Raw genomic sequence first — 20,407 nt, forward strand, 5'->3', positions numbered from 1 at the left:
TGTCACAGCTTACCCTTCCCCCTCCCCATATCCTCAAGTCCATTCTCTAGTAGGTCTGTGTCTTTATTCCTGTCTTGCCCCTAGGTTCTGCATGACCTTTTTTTTTTTTCTTAGATACCATATATATGTGTTAGCATATGGTATTTGTTTTTCTCTTTCTGACTTACTTCACTTTGTATGACAGACAATAGGTCCATCCACCTCACTACAAATAATTCAATTTCGTTTCTTTTTATGGCTGAGTAATATTCCATTGTATATATGTACCACATCTTCTTTATCCATTCATCTGTTGATGGACACTTAGGTTGCTTCCATGTCCTGGCTATTGTAAATCGAGCTGCAATGAACATTTTGGTACATGACTCTTTTTGAATTATGGTTTTCTCAGGGTATATGCTCAGTAGTGGGATTGCTGGGTCGTATGGTAGCTTTATTTTTAGTTTTCTAAGGAACCTCCATACTGTTCTCCATAGGGGCTGTATCAATTTACATTCTCACCAACGGTGCAAGAGGGTTCCCTTTTCTCCACACCCTCTCCAGCATTTATTGTTTGCAGATTTTTTGATGATGGCCATTCTGAACGGTATGGGATGATATCTCATTATAGTTTTGATTTGCATTTCTCTAATGATTAATGATGTTGAGCATTCTTTCATGTGTCTGTTGGTAATCTGTATATCTTCTTTGGAGAATTGTCTATTTAGGTCTTCTGCCCATTTTTGGATTGTGTTGTTTGTTTTTTGATATTGAGCTGCTTGTAAATTTTGGAGATTAATCCTTTGTCCGTTGCTTCATTTGTAAATATTTTCTCCTATTCCGAGGGTTGTCTTTTCATCTTGTTTATGGTTTCCCTTGTTGTACAAAAGCTTTTAAGTTTCATTAGGTTCCATTTGTTTGTTTTTGTTTTTATTTCCATTTCTCTAGGAGGTGGGTCAAAAAGGATCTTGCTGTGAATTATGTCATAGAGTGTCCTGCCTATGTTTTCATCTAAGAGTTTGATAGTGTCTGGCCTTACATTTAGGTCTTTAATCCATTTTGAGTTTATTTTTGTGTATGGTGTTAGGGAGTGTTCTAATTTCATACTTTTACATGCACCTGTCCAGTTTTCCCAGCACCACTTATTGAAGAAGCTGTCTTTTCTCCACTGTATATTCTTGCCTCCTTTATCAAAGATAAAGTGACCATATGTGCATGGGTTTATCTCTGGGCTTTCTATCCTGTTCCATTGATCTATCTTTCTGTTTCTGTGCCAGTACCATACTGTCTTGATTACTGTAGCTTTGTAGTATAGTCTGAAGTCAGGGACCCTGATCCCTCCAGCTCCGTTTTTCTTTCTCAAGCTTGCTTTGGCTAATCGGGGTCTTTGGCATTTCCATACAAATTGTGAAATTTTTTGTTCTTGTTCTGTGAAAAATGCCAGGGGTAGTTTGATAGGGGTTGCATTGAATCTGTAGATTGCTTTGGGTAGTAGAGTCATTTTCACAATGTTGATTCTTCCAATCCAAGAACATGGTATACTTCTCCATCTATTTGTATCATCTTTAATTTCTTTCATCAGTGTTGTGTAATTTTCTGGATACAGGTCTTTTGTCTCGTTAGGTAGGTTTATTCCTAGGTATTTTATTCTTTTTGTTGCAGTGGTAAATGGGAGTGTTTTCTTAATTTCACTTTCAGATTTTTCATCTCTAGCATAGGAATGCTAGAGATTTCTGTGCATTAATTTTGTATCCTGCTACTTACCAAATTCATTGATTAGCTCTAGTAGTTTTCTGGTAGCATCTTTAGGATTCTCTATGTATAGTATCATGTCATCTGCTAACACTGACAGCTTTACTTCTTCTTTTCTGATTTGGATTCCTTTTATTTCTTTTTCTTCTCTGATTGCTGTGGCTTGAACGTCCAAAACTATGTTGAATAATAGTGGTGAGAGTGGGCAACCTTGTCTTGTTCCTGATCTTAGTGGAAATGGTTTCAGTTTTTCACCATTGAGGACGATGTTGGCTGTGGGTTTGTCATATATGGCCTTTATTATGTTGAGGAAAGTTCCCTCTATGCCTACTTTCTGGAGGGTTTTTATCATAAATGGATGTTGAATTTTGTCAAAAGCTTTCTCTGCATCGATTGAGATGATCATATGGTTTTTCTCCTTCAGTTTGTTAATATGGTTTATCACACTGATTGATTTGCATATATTGAAGAATCCTTGCATTCCTGGGATAAACCCCACTTGATCATGGTGGATGATCCTTTTAATGTGCTGTTGGATTCTGTTTGCTAGTATTTTGTTGAGGATTTTTGCATCTATGTTCATCAGTGATATTGGCCTGTAGTTTTCTTTCTTTGTGACATCTTTGTCTGGTTTTGGTATCTGGGTGATGGTGGCCTCGTAGAATGAGTTTGGGAGTGCTCCTCCCTTTGCTATATTTTGGAAGAGTTTGAGAAGGATAGGTGTTAGCTCTTCTCTAAATGTTTGATAGAATTCGCCTGTGAAGCCATCTGGTCCTGGGCTTTTGTTTGTTGGAAGATTTTGAATCACAGTCTCAATTTCAGTGCTTGTGATTGGTCTGTTCATATTTTCTATTTCTTCCTGGTTCAGTCTCAGAAGGTTGTGCATTTCTAAGAATTTGTCCATTTCTTCCAGGTTGTCCATTTTATTGGCATAGAGTTCCTTGTAGTAATCTCTCATGATCCTTTGTATTTCTGCAGTGTCAGTTGTTACTTCTTTTTCATTTCTAATTCTATTGATTTGAGTCTTCTCCCTTTTTTTCTTGATGAGTCTGGCTAATGGTTTATCAATTTTGTTTATCTTCTCCAACAACCAGCTTTTAGTTTTATTGATCTTTGCTATTGTTTCCTTCATTTCTTTTTCATTTATTTCTGATCTGATCTTTATGATTTCTTTCCTTCTGCTAACTTTGGGGTTTTTTTGTTCTTTCTCTAATTGCTTTAGGTGTAAGGTTAGGTTGTTTATTTGAGATGTTTCTCATTTCTTAAGGTAGGAATGTATTGCTATAAACCTCCCCTTAGAACTGCTTTTGCTGCATCCCATATTGCCCATTATTTATCCATCCTCCCAAATATATCAATTTCCTTAGAATTAGAAATTGAGGTTTTGCCCTAAGAAACCACTCAAGAGCTTGGGAGGAATGCAAAGGTCCTTGATAAGCTCTTTCCCCTAGTTTTCTCCTTTCTGCTCCCCACTCTTCCTGTTCCCTCCCTTCTGACTCTGCTGGATTGCCAGGAGTTCAAATTTCAGAATCTGTGGTTAGAAGGGGATCCCCTTGTTGTTTGGATGAGGAAGTGGAGGCATAGAGAGGGAAGACAACTCTCCCTCTAGCTCAAGGTGAGAGTGGGACATATACTCTGGGCTGACAGAGCCACCCACCTCACTGCTCCCTGAGAAGCACAGATCACCATGGTGCCCTCTCCATGGGCCCTGAGCAGAGGCATCCTCAGTGTGTGCCAAAGACCTTGTTCTGCTTTCTCTCTCTCTCACTTCATATTTCCACAACTTTTCCCCTTTAGTCTATGTCCAATTCCTAGACCTCTAGTTTAGCCCATAGCAGTCCTGTCCAAGCTTTGGCCTCTCTGTCTTATCCCCCCCACCCCCCCACATATCATTCCCATTTTTGATTTATCAAGATAAATCAGTGTGCGTCCTAAGGTAGCTCTCACTCTGGAAAGGCAATTTAATAAATTAATCTCTCATAAGAAATTAATGACTTATTAAGAGCTTAGGATATTAAGACCTCACTATTTGTATTTGGCTTGTAATGGAAGATTTCTATAGGTGCAAAGCCTTAACCCCAAGTAATGACTGTTGAGTGAAGGAATTTCAGCTACGACTTATTTTGGAGTGGGGAGGTGATGGAAGAGAGTAGAGTGGGGAAGGTCTAATTTGATGTTGTTAAATTTTTAATGAGGCGTTGTAAGGCTATGTTTCCCTATATCTAAGGGGGCATTTGGGCTTCAGTAATCCTGGACAGAGTCCTATTCCTGCTACTGACTGTTTCTTAATCTGATTTTTTTTGTTCTTTACTCTTCAAGAAGGTTTTCCATGAGAATCCACTGAACTTGTCTTCCTTAGGATAAAGACCAGATGTGTGCAGCCCTTGAGTGCTCTCAAGAATGAAGAAGCTAGTTTCCCTAGCAGCTTGGACTTCTGAAATGTGCAGTACCCTTCCAGAAACTGTGGACGTGGGTAGTCCAAAGCTAAACCAGAAAATCATCAAAGTTTGTTTGCATCTTGTTCATCCCCATCAACTAAACTCTCCCTCACCCTTTTCTCATCAAGAAAAAAAGGGAGGAGACTCAAATGCTGTCCCCCTGTGCATTCCTAATTCTGTTCTCCAGCATGTCTTCATCCGCTCTCCATCCATCCCATCCCCAGGGCTGGTTTATTCACTGGGGCCTTTTCTTTTCTAACATATTTTTACAAAGATGAAATCTGGTTAAAATAAGATCCAAGAGAATGTCTTTGAAGAATAAAAAGGGCCAACTTGTCAAAAGGGATCACATGAAACCTGAGGAATGTGATAAAGAGGGGAGAAGGGGGTTCTCAGGCAGCCAGCCAGCCCCAGATCAGTCTTAGGGGTGAAGTGTAAAGCAGTAGTTCTCAAGCTTAAATGAGAATAGGAGTCAGGGGAATCTTATTCACTTAGGAGTTTCCCAGGCCTAATCTTGAGGATTCTGATTTGTAAGTTTAGGGGACAGCCCAGACTTTTAAATAAGCGTTTCAAGAAATGTTGCTACAGGTGGTCTTTGGAATATACCTAGAGGAACTCTGGAGTGTGGGGTGACATGTGGTTGGTTGGATATCTCTGGGCTCCACCCACCCTGCAAAAGGCAGAAGGATCAGAGCTTTATCCTTCATCCTAACAGATGGCACCTTGCGTCTCACTCAATAAGTCTGGCTTTAGCTGATTGGTCCTTAATTACCACCCCCTCCTTCCACTCCCCAACCAAAGGAGGTTATAGTGGGATAAAGAGACTGGTCTGCATTACAGTGGCTTGTATCCTAGTAACAATTCAACAGACAGGCTGATTCACCCTCAAGATTCTTTTCTTCAACTAATTTTTGGAGACCTAAGTCTTCTTCGCACCACACAAACATGATTCTGCTTAATTTTTCTCCATATACCAATTAAAGCAGATGAGTAGGAAGCAGGAGATCCATTAGAAGGCAGTTCTAAATCATGCCTCTTTACTAAGACCCAAGGCTACAATCCATTTATTCATCAGAACCCCATAGCAGGTACCCCTTTAGTATTTTATTGATATATATATATATATATATATATATATATATATATATATATATATATGTATTTTTATTCAACACTGACATTTTATTTTCTGAAGTTTATCATTTTTACAAAACAGAACAAAAAGCAGGTATCAAAAACAGCAAAGAGTTTACAGAATTTCTGCACCAGTTTTCACACAAGTCAGTGATTATGAAACTGGTGTCTAATGTAAATACTAGATACAGTCTGATTTCCTTCTTGGTCATAAGCATTCAGGTGGTTTGTTTTAGAGCTACTAAATAATTACTTTTCATAAGCGCCGGTCATTTTTTGAGAACCGATTTGGTTTGTCCAACAAAGTAAACACTTTTTGATGTGTGGCATTTTCTTTTTTTTTAAAAAAAACACTGAGCTAAAATACAGAATGTGTGTGTGTTTGGATCCTTACCAAATCTTTTGAGATCCCAATTACCCTGAAGGACACTGAAGACATTTATAGGACATATTAAATACTAGTTATATACCTCATAATGTTGAAGGCAGCTACTATAATTCTAAAGAAAATAGCATTTCATTCAGAGGCTGCCCAGAGTTTGAACTACATCATAGTTTCCACATCCTTTCTGATTTGAAGTAGTTTCCCCAAATAGGGCCATATTATTAGAAAAAAATTTTTATGCTCATGCCAAACAGGGTCTGGCATTTTATAGATACATTTGTGTAGAGCAAGATTCCTTGCTCTGTACCCTAGGTGACCACAAAGAAATCAAGAGGCCACGATTATTGGATGCTGAGAAGAAGAAGCGTACTTAAACTCACAAAATCTGGAGGCAAGTAGAAACAGAGTTGGAACGTGGTTGTGGTGTTCAGCCACCACTTGTTCCAGGAACACATTTCGTTTAAATAAGGGAAGTATAGTCCAGTTTTGCAATGTTAATAGCTGCCAGTATCACAAACCTTTTTTATAAATTTATCTGAGGGCATGGCATGCCAGTTAATTCATTTTGCACAGTTTTGTGGAGGTATTTATTACAGAGATTTATATAGAATGTATAGTCATAAGGAATCAGCCACATCATCTTGACCCACTCATAGAGAAACCAAGGCCAAAGACTTAAGGAAACTAGTGGACACCTCCAACCCCCAATACCTAACTCCTCTTCTTTCCTTTGGGAACTTGTCTTTCCACGAGGAGCACATCCCCACTCCAGGGAAAGATATGACCAATCACATCATCCCATCACCCAGAGCTCAGTGACTGGTTCAGGTGCAAGGACTTGACTACTAAGGCTGCCTGAGCTATCTGGGAAGGTATTTTCTTTCTTTCTTTTTTTTTTTTTTTTAAATTTTTCGGTACGCGGGCCTCTCACTGTTGTGGCCTCTCCCATTGCGGAGCCCAGGCTCCGCACGCGCAGGCTCAGCGGCCATGGCTCACGGGCCCAGCTGCTCTGCGGCATGTGGGATCTTCCCGGACCGGGGCACGAACCCGCGTCCCCTGAATCGGCAGGCGGAGTCTCAACCACTGCACCACCAGGGAAGCCCTGGGAAGGTATTTTCCTACTGGGGTTGCTAACCTAGGAAAACAATAATCTGGGACTCCTGCCACCACCCTGCAAAATGTTTGTCTGAAGAGCGAAATGAAGCAGAGAGACACAAAGAGCTGTGAGAGGAGAAATGACCCAACCAGGGTAACGTCATTTGAGCCTCAGGATCCCACTGAGTTGGAATTTAGTCCGTGAAATTCTAGTTGTGTGAGTCAGTGAAGTCCCTTTCATTAAGCTAATTTGAGTTGAGGATTGAAACTTGCCAACTGAAAGAGTCCTGATTAGTAACATGGCCTTGACTGGTTCTGGAAGCTTTATGTACAATGGCTCCTGGTACCCAGTTCTCCTGCCTGGGTGTATCAGCTTCCGTGCTCTGTGGCAGTAGGTCTTAAGCTTTAGAATGGATAAGTATCAACTGCATTATCTGTTAAAATGCAGATTCCTGGGCCCACAAAGGTTCAGGTTCAGTGGGATTGGGTGGCAATGGCCATAAATCTGTCCTTTGTCAAGCTTTTTCCTGAATGAGAAAAGTCCTTACAGTGGCCTGGGAGGCTGTTCTATTCACTGGCTGTCACATCTGTTCCCATCACACTGTTTCTCTTAAGGTCCACAAACATGCCAGGCTTGCTCTGGTCTTAGAGCTTTATCTTAGCTGGTCCCTCTACCTGAAAAGTTCTTTACTCCAGGTCTGTCCACTGCTAAACCATTTCCTTCAAGCCTTGGCAGGAATGTCACTTCTCAATGAGTCCTATTCTGACATTCCTATTTAATACAGAAACACACCTCCCACCCCACGCATATCCTTTACCCTATTTTTGTTTTTCCCTGTAATTCTTTTTATCTTCTGAAATTCTCTACCATTTATTTCTTATGGCTATTTTCTATCCTGTTCCTCCTCCATCTCCTTTCCCCCCACTAGGATACAAGCTCCAGGAGAGCAGAGATCTTTCATGTGTTCACTGATGTATCTTAAGTATCTTCAGCACATAGTAGGCACTCAATGCATATTTTTTGAATGAAAGTGCTGTCAGTTCGAAGCGATTTCTGACTCTGTAAAAATTCCATACTGCCATGTGGACATTAATTATTTTACTTTCTTAATATCTCATAATCCAGATTACCAGATTTCCCTTTCCTTTGAAACTGAGAAGTAATAAGAAAGACAAGTAATGAAAAGAAAGTTCCTACCTTGTTGTGATGCTCCATATGGGTGCCTAGATGGGGTCAGCTATGCTCCAGCCAGCCTCACTTTCCATAGATCTCCTTAGGGCTGAGTGCACAGTTTACCAATGCCAGTTTTGGTTTTGACTACAGAAGTTTTCTGGGGAGAGGAGTTTTTCTGTTACCATATTGCCCTTAAATATAAGCAACCAGACAGACATGTCTCAGCATTAGGGGCTGGAGACAGGGATGCCTTTACTTAAAGACAGTGATTCTTCCTAGCAGAGGGGATGTCACCTAATTTACACATATTCATAAATATTTTTACTTGTGCTTCAACTCAATTCAGGCTATCTTCTTTAGTGCTTGATGATTTTGGAACAAGGCAGTAAGAATCAAAGTTTGACTAATGACTGTCTTTAGGGGTCTTAGGTCATCAAAACTGATGTCTATTTGCTTTTTTTTTAAAAAAAGTATTTAAATTAATTACCTAAATATCCTAATATTCACATTATACCACTTAATCTAGTCCTTTAAAATAGGCATTTAAGATTTCAACTAATACTTGTTCTTGTGAAGCAAAACGATGCTTGCTACTTTCCTTGCTCAGTTTCTGAGAGCTTGGGCAGCTGCTGCTGTGTGTGCTGAAGGGAAATTGGATTCTTAAAGAAAGTGCTTAATCTTCTCTATTAAGCAATTAAATAAAATGGGCTCTGGGAGTATGTAGCAGGTGGGTTTGGAAGTGAAAAAAATTTTCGAAAATCACGTTTTGCGTTTTAAGTGGATGTTTTAAAAAATGCAGTGTCGTACATTTAAGAGAAAATGATGAGGGGGGAGTTTTTATTAATTGCTTCAAGTCAAGAAAGGCTGAATATTAAAGAATTTATACAAGGAAAGGAGAAGCCGCTTAAGTGGAAGTAGGCCCTGAAGTTAAATGAGATCAATCTCAAAGGACACAGTGCAACTTATTTCAAATAGTTCAGATTTTTCTCCTTTGAAAAAAAGGTATCGATAAAAAAATGTATCACCGCTTTATTTTGCAGAGTCGCCCTTCCCGGCTATGTCGCCATTGCTCGGGCACCTCATAAATACACTGATTATAGGTCGAAATGAAAACAAAACAAAAACGAAACCGGCAGTGCTATTCTCGCAGTCATTAAAGGGGCTGTCCTTTTAATGCACTCGCTTTTAATGAAAAGGGAAAGGAATATTTGATATGCCTTGACATTTGGTCCCTTTCCGCGAAATCTGAAACTTGAGACGCAAAACATTCCGCAGTTGTCGGTGAAATACCTGCCTTAAAAGCAGAACCACAGTGAATGTCTTTGGCCCGGAATTCCAGAGACTAATTTCCACCCCTCCCGCGGAGTCACCTGCTCAGGGGGAACCCCGGCCAGAAATCCGGGTCGCGCCAGGTCAAATCTTGCGCGTCTCTTGTTTACTCCGCCCGGGGCAGGGCGGCGGCGCGGCCGCTGGGTGGGGAGGGCCGCTTCGGCCCGCGGCGCCCGGGCACTCGGCTCCGCTCGGCTCGGCTGCTTGGGCGCCCGGGAGGGGCGGCGCGCGGTCCCCGCCCGGCCCGGAGACCACCCGGACGCGGCGCTCAGGGCGTCCTCTCGGCCCGGCGGCCCCTCGCCGCGGTCCGGCCGCCGCGGCCTCCCGGGAACCTCCCCCAAGGGTGCACACGAGTCCACACAGGCAGGCTAGCGGCTCGAGGGAGCCCCGGTGTCCCCCGGGTGTCGCCGGGCCGGGGAGGAAGCCCAGCGCCCCGGCCCCACTCGCCTGGGATTCCCCCGCCCTCTGGCCCCGCTCTCCCCGCTCTGGGTGTGATTTCACTCGCGTCCCTTCGGAGGAAGGGAAGCACGCAGGCTGGAGGCGGCTGCTCGCCCCAGGTCCCAGCGCGGCCCACCAGGAAACGGGCAGCTGCTCCCCGCGCCGCTGCCCAAGCCGATTTGAATACCCCGGCGAGGGCGGGCCGCGTTCCCCGAACTGGGTGCGCCCAGGGAGCCCTGAGGAGTGACCCCGGGGAAGGCAATGGGGGCATTTCGAGCGCGTGAAAAGTTCGTGCTTCCGCAGGGGCAAGGGAAGGGCTACTAAAACACTTTGCAAAACTCCAGAAACGCAGCCAGGAGCTACAGTCTGATTTTGTTTTTCTTGACCGATAGCATAAATGTGAGTAGAGGCGGGGGCGAGGGAGAGGAAAGGGATCAGAGGTACCCGGACAAAATCATAAAGACAATACTAATTATTCTATAATTCCGTGTGTCTTCAAGACAGGGAACTATCATCTGGGGAATGGGGAAGATGGGGGTGGGGGGGAGGAGGTTTCCACATCCCTAAAGGAAATTCTCAGGCTCCTAGAGACGCCCAAGGGTTTTTTTTTTTTTCAAAACAAGTAGAGACCGGCTCTCCGGGGAGATCCCCGACCGGAGCGAGCGGGAGCGCGGCCGCGATCTTCCCGCCCGGAGCGGCCTTGGCAGGGCCCGGCCCTGCCCTCCCGGTCGCCTCCCTCCCCAGTCTCCCCGCACGCCGCTCAACCCTCTCTGTTCGCCGGCTCCAGACTGGTTTTTCTGGTTCAGCCTCCCTCCCTGGGACGCGCTGGGGGATCCGATGACGTCGCTGGCTGAGTCTCTCCCTCTTCCTCCCTCCCTCCCTCCCTCCGCCTCTCCCCCCGCCCGCCCTCGCCGCGCACTCCTCCTAGTAACTTCTGTTCGGGGAGGCGCTGCCAGGAATAACCCGGTGCGTCCACAGACCGGGAGGGGAGGCGGCCGCTGCGGCTCCCGCACGCAGACTACTGCGGCCCGGGCCTCGCGGGCCCCTCCCGAGCCCGGTGGCCCCTGCCCCGGGCCCATCTCCATACCGTGTCAGAAAAATAAATAAAGGGAAGAGGAGCCTGGGCAGGCGGTCGGGATCGCTTCCCTCCCTCCGCGCCCGCCCTCCCTCTGTCCTTAAGGAAATGCTACCAGACACCCCCCACCAGACACGCTCAGCCTTGGCGAGGAGCGGCCGCCGCGGCAGCGAGAACAAGGGCACCAGGGGGGTTTCCTCCCCCTCCTCCTCTCCCTCCTCTTCCTCCTCCTCCTCACCGTCCTCCTCCTCCTTCTTCTCAGCGGTGACTTTCCAGGTGAGCGGCCGCCGCTGCTGCTGCGAGGATCCCCCTCGCCCGCTTGGGCTCGGGCCGCCGCGTCGCGCCCTCCTCCCGCCCCTGTCACCCGGCGGCGGCCGGGAGCTGACAGCCGCCCGAGGGGCTCGCGGCCCGGAGGCTGGCGGCCGGCGGGAGGTGGGCTGGAGGTGAGGGGGTGGAGAGGAGGCGAGCGGGGCGCCGCCGAGCGCTGTCTCTCCCCGCCGGAGGAGGGTCTCCACAGGAACATCTTCGGTGACTGTGGCACAAGTCTTGGCCAAGTTGTGTCCTGGACGTTGAAGCTCCCGGGAGCCCGGAGCAACTTGGAGGGTCTCCCGGCCAGTTAACCATATTCCTGCACGTCTCGACTTTGGGGTGCTGGGTGCAGCCTTGGGGTGCGTGGACAGACCGTTCGGGCGAGCAGAGCGGCGGGAATCTAGGTTCCTCGGCTCGGTAAGTGGCCTCGGCGCGGTGTTTTTCCTGTCTCCTTTAGCATTAGGAGCTCGTTTCACTTTACACGAAATCGCCTCCGCCGGACCCCACGGCCCCTCCCGCCGCGCGCCCCCGGCTTCGGGCGGGCGTCCAGAGGGTGAGGGTCGGAGGGGGCGGGGATGGGGGAGACCTCGGGAGGGGGGTCCGGCGCGTTGGGAAATGCGGGGAATACCCTGGCCGAGGAGCTATGCAGATGAGGGGACGCTGCTTTGCGTAAGGTCCTGGGGGTGGGGGGAGGAGGGGGGCGGCGCGGGAGCGCTGGAGGCAGGAATGTGCCTGGTTACTAATGAGGGACGTGCACCGGCGTGCACCGCCGGGCCACCGCTGCGGCTGCCGCGGCCGCCGGCCGCCAGTCTTCAGGTAGCGGGGGAGGGGGCCGCGCGGCGCTGGCCGGGGGCGGGCGGCCGGGCGGCGCGAGGGCCGGGCCGCCGGCCTGCGGCCCAGCGTGCGCAGCGCAGGAGCCGGCTGTTGGCATTTCGGCGACTCCTTTCTCCTTACGAGCGAGGAAGGAAGGAAGGAACGAGAGAAGGAAGGAAGCGAGGAAGGAGGGGACTGACTCGATGGAAGGTTCAGGCGGAGGCGCCCTCGGCTTGCGGGTGCACCGGCCGCAGAGCGGCTCCCCGCGCGGCGGGCTGCCCGGGGGCGCGCGGAGACGGGTGGGGGCGGTTTGCATGCGTGTTCCTCTGTGCGTCTGCCCGGGGACCGGGAAGGGACATGTGTGTTTGGGCTGTGCACTGTGGGGAGCTGGGTCTGCGCCTTTATGTCTGTTCCCTGAAGTGGGTGGAACGTTGGCCCGTTCCGGGAATGTTCCATGACGTGGTGCAGCCACAGGAAGGGGGTTAACGAGGGGCTCTCTGCCGCGGCGGCTCTGCCGGCTGCTATCAAAGCAGATGTGCTGCCGCTGCTCCTCCTCCTCTCTCACCTCCCTTCACCCCTCCCCCCGCCTTTCCATTCTGAGCGTCTGGTACTGGTAGGGGTGAGACAGGAAAACACTGCTGGGCGGGGGGTGGGGGTGGGGATGGGGGTGGTGATGTGTGTGTGGTGTCTGTCGTATTTGGTGGGGGAGACTCCAGATCTGCTCTGCCAGCCCAGCTGTTATCACAGATCGGTGCGCTTTTTACGCATGTGCCTCCCGTGTCCTGTCCCTCTTACATAACACATCCAGTGCAGCAGAGGACACGAGAAAATGCGACCCCAGCCCTCCAAGCCCAAACTGGGTGAGGGGATGGAAGGTCAGGAAGTGTCCCTCGGTGTTGTCCTTCAGGGACGTGGCTCCAGTGGGGGAAGAGGAGGGGGGAAGGAGGGTTTTCTTCAAGTGGCTCTTCTCTTGTCTGACTTGAAAGCATCTAAGTAAAAAGGACTGCAGGAACTAGTCCTCTCTAATGGGAAAGCTTTTACATGCTACGCCGAAGAAAAGTGGGTACTTTAACCTCGGGCGTGCAGAGAAGAGAGAGGGTCCTTAATAAAGACACTCGGAGGAGATGGGCAATAATACGTGCGGGGTAGGGGGCAGTGGGGATGGCTTTGAGGGGACCGGAGGAATCCCCTGATAACAGACAGGTTTCGCTGGAGGGTTTAGGACACCTGTAATGGTTTAGAATTCGCACAGGAAGCCGAGTGTGCAACTGACATTGCAAAAGCCTTACTCTCTGCACAGTTACTTAGGCCTAAAATGAACATAAAAAGGCTCGTTTCCGGTACTTTCATTATAGTGGAAAATTTGAACTGATTTTTCTCCTTCCTTTTTTTTGCCATTTTAAAAATAATTCAGTCTACTTCCAAATTCATGTTGGTACCCTCCCCCATCCCCAAAGGCTAGACCTGGGTAAGTCACAAGAGAACTGTATTTTTCTAGCATGCTCAGAGCCCCAGTCAAGGGCTATTGATTTTTCTCTTCAGTACAGTTGTTTCTTCTGTAGTGCATAATCAAGCCCAGAAATTACTTGAAATATTAATAAGATACATTTTAATTAAATTTGCAATGATCTGTCCTCCTAGAAAAGGCAGTTTAACTTTATTAGAAACATTTCCTCTAGTGATACAGTAATATTTGGTGATATTTGTCCTTGAGGAAATCAAGTTTTAAAAAATATTTGCATATATATTATGTGTAGGTATATATTATATATATTATATTCATATCACATATATATATTAGAATTTGCAAATGTCCTGTGCTTTTTCACCTTATAAGAGTGCCAAAGCAAAATTTTAACCAAGAAGATTGTGTAATGAGTAGATTGGTTTTGATTTTTAGGATATAGGCCAAATAGTTTATCAAGACAGAAATGCCCTCCACGTGAGTAAAATGCATATCATTTTCATTATTCAGACAAAATTCCTGTGGAACACCAAGAAGTCATGGTACCAGATGAAAACTGTGCATTTTCATTTTGAGGTGAATGGGATTTACCAACATCACCTTAATGATAGTGTGCTTCAAGTGTCATAATCCCTTTTGACCACTAGGTTTGAAATGCAGTATATTTCTTATATACAGAAAAATGTTTTATTACAATGGTGAATCTTTTGAAAATTGTCTGAGTTTCTTGCTTTGAACATAGGTCAGGTATAAAACAAAACCTGCTTGCTGGCGACTATATTTCTGTGATGGTGATTGTATTTTATGTGGTTGGCTTTATTAGAGACTGCTTTTATTTATGTAAGGGTATTTATGATTAAACTGATGTGAAATTGATTTGGGGACAATTTTGAGAATGGTAATATATTAATGATATTACAAATTAAGATATAAGTGATTTTTAACTGGTTAGATCCTTGTGGAGGTCTTTGGAAAAATACCATTAGAATAGATAAAACATGTCTATATTTCTCTTAAACATGGAATGTAAAAGTGAATTTACTATGTGTATATTATCACATAATGAAATCATTCTATTTGACTACATTGAAAGATTAGCCAGAAGAATCTTTTGATTGATCGGGCTCCGTTTACATGAGATGTGTTTACAAATGTTCTTGTTACTATGAAACCAAAACAGAGACAACGTGTATGCAGGTGTTCCTTGTGGAATAATGGTACATGTGTCTGCTTGAGCTTTTGGCACTTTGTCACTGTTCAAAAAATTAGGCTGAATCTTTTATGCTGATTCAGTCTAAAATGAAGAATCTTTAAGAATTTACCAATTTTGTTTTTTGAAGCAGGAATTTTTTCAACAAGTAGCAACAACAAATAACATGTACTTTATCTGTGTTGGTTTTAGATTTTTGAGTTATCCGTAGTTAGCTGAAATTAATCAGAAAGCTTCAACATACGAAAAGTAGCTTTAAAGACTTATAGAAAATGTTATTTGGCGTGGAAAGTGTAATCCATTAAGACAGGGAATAATTTAATACCTGATGTGGTAACTATTATAATAAGGGGAAGGTGGCTAAGATCAACTGGGTAGATGGTGGTGGATCAAACTAATCACCTATGTGATAGACCTATGTCTATCACAGATAAACACTGTTTTCATGTTTGGTTCATAGTCAACATCAACAGAACTCTCTGTAGGTCTATGAAGTAGACCTGTAGGTGGAGAAATGGTTTGCAATTTAAGTCTCCACCTGACAATTCCAGTGATATGCTTCTGGTTAATGTATTTATATATGAATTCATTGTGAATCCCTATTTTGGCTAAAACTTGGTAGGTAAGTATTGCACCTTTTTAAGTGATATTATAAAAAGGAGCAGAGGCAGTTTTCTAACTCAGCTCAGTGGACTTCAGATTTCATAAGGAATTTCAGACCATGTGTATGGCTTTGCTGTAACCACAGGGGCAGAGCCTTCATTAATCTTGAGTAAAACTATAGTGAATGTTCCAGTGAGTCTTCTCAAAGTTTGAAGTTGTGGGTGAACACAGAAGGTGGAGGGAAAATGGGAAAACTTTATGAAAACAAGATTGTGCTTATTTGAAGCAAATTTTGTAAGTGATGTAATTTTCTGTTTGTTCCTGATATTTGATCACAATCAAAAGCATTGCTTTCTATATGCTGTTTATGGCAACTCTAACAAAAAGGAGGTTATCAATCAGTATTTGTAGCTATGAGATGGCTCTAAATAATTTGGAAAAAATATTTCAGCATTTTGTCTATTCCTGTGAAGCAACACCCAGGTCTTTATATACAAGGAGAGGACACAGCTTACTTGGTCTGTGCAATCTTTGGTTTCTCTGAGGTGGATCATGGCTACTAGCATGAAGTTAGATACAGGACTATACCGTCTTAAATGCTGCATTTCAAATAGAATCAGAACTGCTTGATATTTTGTGTCCCTATTGTCCTGGGCCAAATAATGAGCTGCTAATCTTAACATATACTCCCATTACCCATCATGTGGGGTATTAACTGTGATGTGTGATCTATCCTACAAGCGTCCATAATATAAGATTTCCTAACAGTTACAAATTTGGAGTCTGACCATTTGACATATTGGAAGAAAGTGCTTTGGAGAGAAAAGATGGGAATGATATTTGTGTGCCTTAAGACAATTCTGGGCAGAAAGCAGGTGGGGTTTGACCTACCCCTTCGGTCACAAGACGGCTGGATGTAAGGTCAGGAAGTACTCAGGGACATCCAGCATTTTTGACTTGTCACTCACTTCTAATCTTAGTCCTTTCTTCAGAGTATTATGACAGGTGCCCTCGTTGTCTTGATCAATGCAATATATTCGTCCATTCATTCAACCAGTATTTACTATGGGTCAGGCCTTGTGCTAGACACCAAAGGTATAATGATGACCCAGACCAGAAAAAGAGCTTGTAATCTAGTGGGGCTGACAGATAGTAATCATGAGGTTTGTTATAAGTACTATGGAAGAAATGTAAAGGAGTGGATAACAAGGGTTCTACCACCCCTGCCTGGGAGTGAGGAAGAGGTCTCTCTGAGGAGGTGATGTTTGAGCTGAGACTGCAGGATAAATAAGAGAAGAAAAAGGTAGGTGGGGAGCGGGAGCATATTGTACAAAGAAGAAACGATGCAAATGCGCTGAGGTTGGGGGATGTACAGTGTTTTGAGGAGTTGAAAGCAAGCCAGTGGGGCTAGAGAGCACATAGAGAGGTAATGCAAGGTGAGGCCAGAGCATGTGGGCACGTTGACCACATGAATCATTATCTAACTTGGCATAAATGGAGACTGTCCTTCGCAAATCAGGGCACGTGATGACCCTACTATTAGCCATGTTAGAGACTGATCGTTGGAGAGGGAAGTTGTGGGTCAGGGCCCAGAAGCTGGAGGAGGCTTATGTATAGCATGTGTCTTTTCACAATGCTTCCACATAAATGACCCCCCTGGAAATTTGTTATGATTTTATGTACTGACATTAGTTTGAGGGGTTTAGTTGTATAATTATTTGCAGATAATTTTTTTTAGGAATAAATAATTTGTTTTAAAAATAATTATTTGGGGCTCCAGTTAACCAAATTGGCCAGCATCATTGATTCAGTTAATGAATAACTGCAAATTCAAAAGTCTCTACAAGGTCACTGTGTGAAGTAACCGATTAATCTTTAGAGCCCTGCATGCGCGGGATCTGTATGATTCTAAATAACTACTAAAACAGTCAATTCCCCAGATAATTTGTCTACATGTTTGTAAATATCAGAAAGTTTAGAGAAATTTGGATGTGATTTTTTTTTACTTTCCATATGATGAGGAGTCAGTGTAACACATACAAAAGGGTATGAAGGCAAAGAATAGAAAAAAAGAGGTTCTTGAAATACGACATTCCTTTCTGCAGCCTTGGACTAATATTCCATTTTGTCAGCTGTATCATTTAACTATTTGCTCCCTGTTTTAAAATTTATATAATGTAGAAAATTCTATTTAGGTGGCAGAAAGGGTATGTAGTAATCCCAAGCCTGGGCTGTGGAGTCATACTGGGGGTCAGAATGAGTAACTGAGAGAATAAAAGGACAAAGAACCGTGACTGCAGAAATTTTACAGTCTAGAGAAGGCGTAGGGCTTCTAAGTAAACTTTATTAAAACCTACTAGTGGGCTTCCCTGGTGGCGCAGTGGTTGGGAGTCCGCCTGCCGATTCAGGGGATACGGGTTCGTGCCCCGGTCCGGGGAGATCCCACATGCCGCGGAGCGGCTGGTCTCGTGAGCCATGGCCGCTGAGCCTGCGCGTCCGGAGCCTGTGCTCCGCAACGGGAGAGGCCACAACGGGGAGAGGCCCGCGTACCGCAAAAAAAAAAAAAAAAAAAAAAAAAAGGGAAGGAGGGCCCCAGCATAATTTGATCTGGAGTCGTGGGGAATAGTTAAAGTTACGGGAGGGAAAGAACAAGGTGAGCCTGGGAGGGCATATTGGTTCCAGATCTTGTGAGGCTGTATAGCCCTCCTAAGAAAGCTGGACTTAAGGTTTTTGAGCAGAAGAGTGATGCTATAATATGTATGTTTTAGAAAGATTACAAGGGTATAGGGGATACTGCAACTAAGACCCGGCGCAGCCAAATAAATAAATATTTTTTAAAAAGGGTATGTGAGATGGATATCTTGGTAGCTAAGAGGCAGTAAAATTTCTGTAACGCCCCAAAGAGAAGTAACTACTCTGTTACTTCTACTCGGTAGTAGATTGATACTACTGCCTAACAATAGGAATTCTTTCATCCTGTTAATGGACATATTTAAAGCACCTTATAAAATAGTAACAAGAGTGATTAAAATATTTTGATAAACATGGCCAAATAGATATGGCAGATTGTCACTCTGAACTACATTTTAAGTACAGTGCTGCATTACAAGTACAGTGCTACTACAAAACTTTTTACTCCAGAAAATACTCGTAAATATAATAGTGAAAGTTGACCATCAAACACCAACTTATAAAAATGGTTATACTTAGAATTACAAGGTATTTGTGGTTTTAGGTATAAATATTTAAGAAATGAATAGATGATTCATTTCATGGTTCATTAGAATGCTGCTTTTTATTTGATACCCAATTGTACCTAACGCACGACAATACTGGACAGATAGCCTAGTACAGTGTATTTGAAAAGCAGTGTTTTTTTGACAAAGATTTATTTGGTGGTTTCGTTTTCTCTGAAAAAGAAAGCAGGAGCTCACTAAAGCTCTTATTTGCATTGTGGCAGATTCACTTAATTTCAGATGCTTAACAAATAGATGGGACTTTTGAAACTAGGCAGTAGGTAAATGTAGACACACCCTCATTTGTATTTGCTTGGGGATCTGTAGGCATGCATATGTGTATGGGCACATGTGTGCACATGAACACACACATATGCTAATCTTAGAAAAGCATATGTATTCAGTGAGAAAGAAAATTTTGATACATAAAATACAGCATAGTAATTCTCATCCTGATAGTCGCAGGAAGTATTTCTTTTAAAATGGAGATTAGGTCTAATTCCATAAAAAGATTATAGGAAAGGTAATTTAAATTGTAAGCAGCTTTGTTCACTAAAATGCTACATTCATTTGAAACATGTTTTATTTCTTTTGGAAGCCAGACAACTAGTTTAATAGTGTACATATGAAACACTAATTGGGCTTGTTAATTGGATGCAATTAAACTGAGGTTATTTTATACTGCTTAATTGTCTGACAGTGACATGCGTTGCCATGCCTGTGTAATGTGAGGCAAAAATGAGGGGGTATAGTGGGAGTGGGGGGCGGAGGACGTAAGGTCTAGTTGTGTCTTTGCAATTAACTTTCTGTCAAAACTTGGAAACAGGTCGTTTTAAACTCTCTGGACTTAATTTGGAAATGGAAAGGATGGGAACAGATGGCCTCTAAAGCCTCTTCCAACTCATATTTTATCAGTTTATAAATTCTACTTTGTAGTTATAGAGAATGCAGTGTCATTATATTCTGTAATTATGGTAGTACAAGGATGAACTAAACACTTAAAAAAATCACTACAGTGCCAATTTAGCAAATCCGTTAGAAGGAAAGGAATTTAGGCTTGAAGAGCACTTAGTCTGTGCAGGCTTCAGACCAGGCACTCTCCGGTAACAAACCTGAGAAGATATGTTGCCATATTCATGGTTACACTTAAGGAAAGGGCGACTCAAAAAGGTTAAGTGGTTTTTGCAAGGACACTCTGATAGTTGGTGGTGAAGCAGGATTTGAACTCGGGGCCATTTGGTTCCAAAAACGTTTGGTCTTTTCACCATTCCATGCAGCATAAGCAATTGTTTACACATCTAAATTATTTCAAAAATTAAAAAAAATCGTCAACCATTTTATCCCTTAGCACAGTGTTCTCCACACCAGTTTATGCACATCTGCCAGTGGGAAACGCAGGTAGCCCTATAAGAGCCTGGTTTGAAGTCAGACAGAACTGGGTGAATTCCAGCTCCATGACCAGCTGGGGGAATTTAGGAAGGTTGGTTACCTTTCCGAGGTTACAAAATGAGGATGATAAAATCTGTTTAAGGGCCACTGTGAAATTTTTATGAGAATGTGTATACCAATCTCAATGAGCACACAGTAAACCTTTGATACCTTGTAGCTATGATTATTATTAAGAAAAGGTGAGATCAAAAGAAATGACAATAAAAGACTTACATTTGATTGAAATGGTTTAAGAAATGAAGTCAGAAGGCACTTGTTTTTCAATAGTTAACAAATGCAAATAGCAATTAAAGTTCCGGGTCTTTTTCCTTTATCTCAGCCAGTGCTACACTAGTGAAGTGAACTAAATTCTCTGGTTCTCTGTGGATGATCCTTCTGGAGTTTTTGGTCTAAAAATAGACTTTGGGGCCGGAATTACCCAACTTGAACTTCTACGTAAATTGCAAGAGCCAGAGAATCAGTATTTACCCCTGGGGCCTTGGGCTTTCTTAGGAGACCAGCTAAACTGTTCATGGGACTGCTG

At 43.9% G+C, this 20,407-nt stretch overlaps 1 protein-coding gene and 1 long non-coding RNA gene across 3 annotated transcripts in view; one reads left to right on the forward strand and one right to left on the reverse strand.

Moving 5' to 3' along the window:
- Nucleotides 1-11,576, reverse strand: part of LOC132499750 (filaggrin-2-like) — a 53,357-nt gene extending 41,781 nt beyond the window's left edge. For both annotated transcript variants that reach the window (XM_060114328.1, XM_060114327.1), the window contains exons 1-2: nt 11,038-11,576; nt 7,982-8,114 (exon numbers count right to left, since the gene is read on the reverse strand). In XM_060114328.1, the coding sequence (XP_059970311.1) occupies nt 8,058-8,114; nt 11,038-11,322 (342 nt within the window). In that variant the 5' untranslated portion in view covers nt 11,323-11,576 and the 3' untranslated portion in view covers nt 7,982-8,057. The remainder of the gene's footprint in view (nt 1-7,981; nt 8,115-11,037) is intronic.
- LOC132499751 (uncharacterized) overlaps nt 10,673-20,407 on the forward strand; it is a 127,038-nt gene continuing 117,303 nt past the window's right edge. The window contains exon 1 of the long non-coding RNA XR_009533937.1: nt 10,673-11,525. This is a non-coding gene — a long non-coding RNA (uncharacterized LOC132499751). The remainder of the gene's footprint in view (nt 11,526-20,407) is intronic.

Source organism: Mesoplodon densirostris, chromosome 12, assembly GCF_025265405.1.
Source record: "Mesoplodon densirostris isolate mMesDen1 chromosome 12, mMesDen1 primary haplotype, whole genome shotgun sequence".
NCBI classification, from domain to species: Eukaryota; Metazoa; Chordata; class Mammalia; order Artiodactyla; family Ziphiidae; genus Mesoplodon; species Mesoplodon densirostris.